Here is a 4,611-nt window from a genome sequence, read left to right as displayed (position 1 = left end):
CACTGTATCTAATCTACCCAACAACGTAACTTAATAGTACATTACAATCCTCATGGCTTCGTTTTGCAGCTTTTCCAGCCCTCCAGTGAGGCTACTAGCATTAGTGGCCCTCAGGTAAGAAAGATGCATTCCTTAAGCTTTCATGCCATCAGAGCAAGAAATGGGCAACTCCATTTGCCCACTTACATAGCAGCCATATTAGGTTGACCCATTGTTATGTGAAAGTAAGGGTACCTACCCCTTATTTTCTAAATTATTTTGTTTCACCCCTTATCTAGTGTCCAGATTTCCTGGATGACCATAGATTTTGCCTTCCATCAATTGTTTTAAATCTGGTGTAATTAGGTAGACCCTTTAGTGAATCAAATTTATTTGATATAGCAAAGCTTCTTCCCTTGTATTGGCCTCCTGAGTTATACAACAGTATTGTACCTCACTTTCACCTGTACCATGAATGGTGCTTTACTGTAGTTATGCAAGCTTAACACTTTCTTCCAGTAATTCATCTCTCTTAAGGGTAAATACTGGTTTACCATGGTGAGGTTTTGTGATCTTTATTTTGACTACAAAATAAAATTAATTGCACGAGTTTTTTAAATTTATTATTGTTGTTAAGGTTCTTACAGAACTACATAAAAATACATTTCACCAATCTTATTAAAGGACTCGTGTGTTGAGGAAATACACAATGAAAATAAACCTGCTTGAAACAGGCATTATTATTCATCATTTTTTAGTGTGATTGTATTGAAAATAAAAGATTAGCAAGAATTATTAAAACTCAAAAGAAAAACTCAAACATTAAAGGTCGTACCGTAATATAGGTACTGTACTTACAAATGTGTAAGTACATTATCTAATGACATAAAATAAAGAAAACTTTCATAGACAAATACAATACTGAAGTTCAAATGAACCCAGCCATCATTAAAATGTGTGTCCTGGCCAGAATCTTGATTATCCATATGTGCTGTGTTTATGAAACTCACTGAGGCTATATCTACCTTCACCCACAAAAACTTATCCCCATTTCAAAGACAGTTCACATAGACACTGGGGAAACATTTTGGTTTCTAAAATTTGATCATGTTTCTTTCATTGCTACCAATCATAATTACAATTATTATAATACTGTATAATACATACAGATTTATATAAGAAATACTGTACAGTATTATGAAAATAAAATCATACAGTAATACAAAACAAAAACCTCCATAAAAAAATATGGCAGGCATATGCAATGAAAGACGTGAGTTGAACTGGAATCACTGGGATGAAAGTGTAATGGGCCTTTTTTACATTTTTTTAATTATATAGTACTGTATTGTAATATTTTCTACCTCTTGAACACCGACTTCCACAACAAAACAGATTAGCTTAAGCAAATCTCTTCAGAACACATTTTACGGTAAACCTCTGATGATGCCATTATTAGTACATCACCCCCACACACACATCCCATGTAATCCCACTATAAGCATGCAGCTTTCATCCAGGTTTTCCATTTAACTACACTCACAGTTTTACTGTTGTCATTATCCTTTCTTACCTACAATATTTAGGTACTGATATATCAGTATCTATTCTATCAAGCACTTCAATATCACATTTACTAATTAAATTACTGAAATGTATCCACTTTTCCAACTTTGAAAATCCCAGTGAACTGCTTTTATCTCATTTAACCATGTAGTCACTGATATGTACTTCATTTGCATACAATGTAAATATACAGTGCCATTTCCGACAAATATTGCTACATTTGATTCCTTACGTTCTTTCATTTTCAAATGTATATTTTTTTTTCCAAAATCTTAAAAATATCTTATTTCTTATCTTATTTTTTCCAAAATCTTAAAAATATCTTCAATAATTCATGGATAATCAAAATAGTGGTACAATGATCCTCAAAATAATTAAACATTTGTATATGCTCCATGAAAGTGGAGAGTGGCCTATCAACTGGTGTACAGAATGCCAAAACCTTCATAATGCATAAGAGAAAATAGGGGTGTAGGAGCAAGCTTTTTCATGAGACTTATATAATTTTACAGTTTTTTGTACTTATCTCATTGTGACTAGCCCTAATCCACCACTCATAAATATCCATTTCCACTGCCACAGAAGATATGTTCATTAAGCTAATATTATTAATACAAAATATATCAAGTTTAAATAAAAATCATTTTATTATATTACCTGATAACAAAAATATAGCATAAATCATTACATGACAAAACGTAACAAAACATATACACAATGCTCATAAGATCTAGGTGTGTAACAATGGAGAAAGCAACACAATGTATTGTAAAGTAAGTTGCACAGCTCCACCTTCATCAGATGGCGTTCATCACTCATCTACCAGGTACAAACTAAAACAAAGAACTACAGCTAATTTATAGTGTTAGCCACTCGGTGAGGTGATGTCTACAAGACACAAAGAAGGCTTATCTGGCCTAAGCCCTTTGGATGACAGGTATATACAACTTGATTAAAAATCATTGAGAAAACCAACTAACTGACCATCATGCACTACTTTCAGCATTCATATACAAGCCCAGGTACGGTACTATCTAGACTACTTTATCGTCTCTCCTTCACCGTCTCATATCTCCGCAATATTTTGCTTTTTAAGTACAGAACGGTAATGTTTAAGAACTGCAATAATTCTTACATCACCCTTTAAGGTACACAGTTTAGCATGTTTTGTTACAAACTGAGGTTGAATCAAAATATGGCTTAAAAATATACAGTATAACTAAAGCTAAGAAATCTGTGCACACATGCAACTTGTAAAATGTTTGTTGTTCATATGTGCCATCTATGTTTATACCTGTGTAAATCAATAATTTTTTGGCTAAGTACATTCATTTATTTCTCAGAGATGATACAATTGTAATGGAAAATATCTGCCCTTTTTATTACAGTATAATTTAGTAAAACTTGTTTTCTGTATCTTAAAGTGCTGTAATACTTTGTTACGTCAAAGAGCCACTTTATGGAAAAAAAAGTGTAATTCTCAATGTAGAAGATTATACTCCACATTTTGTTTGTGCAGAACAAATATGAGTGTTCAGTTGATTTTCCAGAACACAATACTAAAGCAGTCGAGATATTTTCTCAGTATATTAACACTTTCACAAACAATTATGCCAACAAAGTGACACCTAATCACTGCTGTAAATTAATTTTAAAATAGAGCAAACTGAATACTGATATTTTTTTTACATGGACTATACAAATTTATAAAAAAAAAATGTGATTCCATACTACAGATGTCTTCAATGTTGGTGGCAAGTTTAATAATCTTCCTCAATGTCCATGCAGGAGTTGCCAATTAATGCAGAATCACGAGGAGAGCCACAATACTGAGAGACAGAGCGGCAGGTGAAGAAAACAATCCGCTTCAGTCGGGGATTGTAGAAGAAATAGTTAAACGACCAAAGGCAGCCATCTTCTGAGTATGGGTCTGATGTCTGATCTGGAAAGACAGCACACAACGAATATTAAACCTATAATTCCTAAAGCACTGTAGCCTATCTTGATTTGTCACTATAACTGCTGCTCTAACTTTTATTAGTCAATTGTTTATAGTTAAATGAAGTTTTATTACAAAACTATTCTGTCATTTCAATTCACTTTTAATCTTGTAGATAATATGATTCATCTCTGCTTTTCCCTTCCATTTTGTAATGATAAAATTAAATGGATGACAAATAAGTAAATAAATTCATTATTGAATACGTAATGAAATGCCTGTTTCTGGTGGGGCTCTCAGTAGCTTCCCCAGTGCCAAAGCTTTAGCAGCATCCAAGCCTTATGAACCACACCGGGTCTCCAGCGAATCCCACTTTCGTATCAGACACCAGGATTTGGTGCCCTCAAAGAGACTAAGTCTGGCAATCTAGGATCACCACAGAACCAAGAGAATTAATCTCCAAAACAATGATTCTAGCATGAATCTTCTCTATATTTTTTATTTTCTACTTCACTTAAGAGAGAAGTTGAAAAACTAACTCAAGTTGATTTTACAGTTTTATTGAGCATGACGTGTGTTGCCAAAGGACATATTTCGTTGAAACACAACTGAACATTCACAGAAGCAGAGGGAAAATGAAAACTGCAGCAAAAAGTATCTTAATTTTGCATTGTGCACTTAAGGGCACATCTGTGCCATAACACATGGGAGATGTGAACCATAGTATGCTTGAGTACTGCACTGACCTATGATTAATACAGACAATCCATAGTAACTACACAAGGCTAGGAGATACTGCCAATGTGCTGGAACCAAGCAAGTGTTATGTATCTCAGGGAGCAAAAACCATGCCTAGATAAAAATAAGCAGCTCCTTGCAAAAAGCTAGTCTTTTTTTTGCAAACAAACCTAATTGGGATGGACATACACGAGTCTTCTCTCCCAAAAAACACATAACCCATTCTGCTGCTGCATAGAATGAAACTTCTTAACCCTATTTCCAATAGCAAGCATAAGAAGGAAAATTGTCTTTAAGTCAAGGTCATAGGAGGAGGGCAAGATCCAAAAGAACGGCAAGAGATCTAATGCACATTTAGAGACTATGCAGGCTCCAGCATAAGATGAAAT

At 34.0% G+C, this 4,611-nt stretch overlaps 1 protein-coding gene across 2 annotated transcripts in view; it reads right to left on the bottom strand.

Annotated features, from left to right (window-relative positions):
* Positions 1–585: 585 nt before the first annotated feature.
* The window catches only part of Maf1 (repressor of RNA polymerase III transcription Maf1), a 39,171-nt gene continuing 35,145 nt past the window's right edge, over positions 586–4,611 (bottom strand). For both annotated transcript variants that reach the window (XM_045762864.2, XM_045762863.2), the window contains exon 5: positions 586–3,487. In XM_045762864.2, coding sequence (XP_045618820.1) covers positions 3,306–3,487 — 182 coding nt within the window. In that variant the 3' untranslated portion in view covers positions 586–3,305. The remainder of the gene's footprint in view (positions 3,488–4,611) is intronic.

This window comes from Procambarus clarkii, chromosome 56 (assembly GCF_040958095.1).
Source record: "Procambarus clarkii isolate CNS0578487 chromosome 56, FALCON_Pclarkii_2.0, whole genome shotgun sequence".
Classification (NCBI taxonomy): domain Eukaryota; kingdom Metazoa; phylum Arthropoda; class Malacostraca; order Decapoda; family Cambaridae; genus Procambarus; species Procambarus clarkii.
This window is presented reverse-complemented; position numbering and strand designations above follow the sequence as displayed.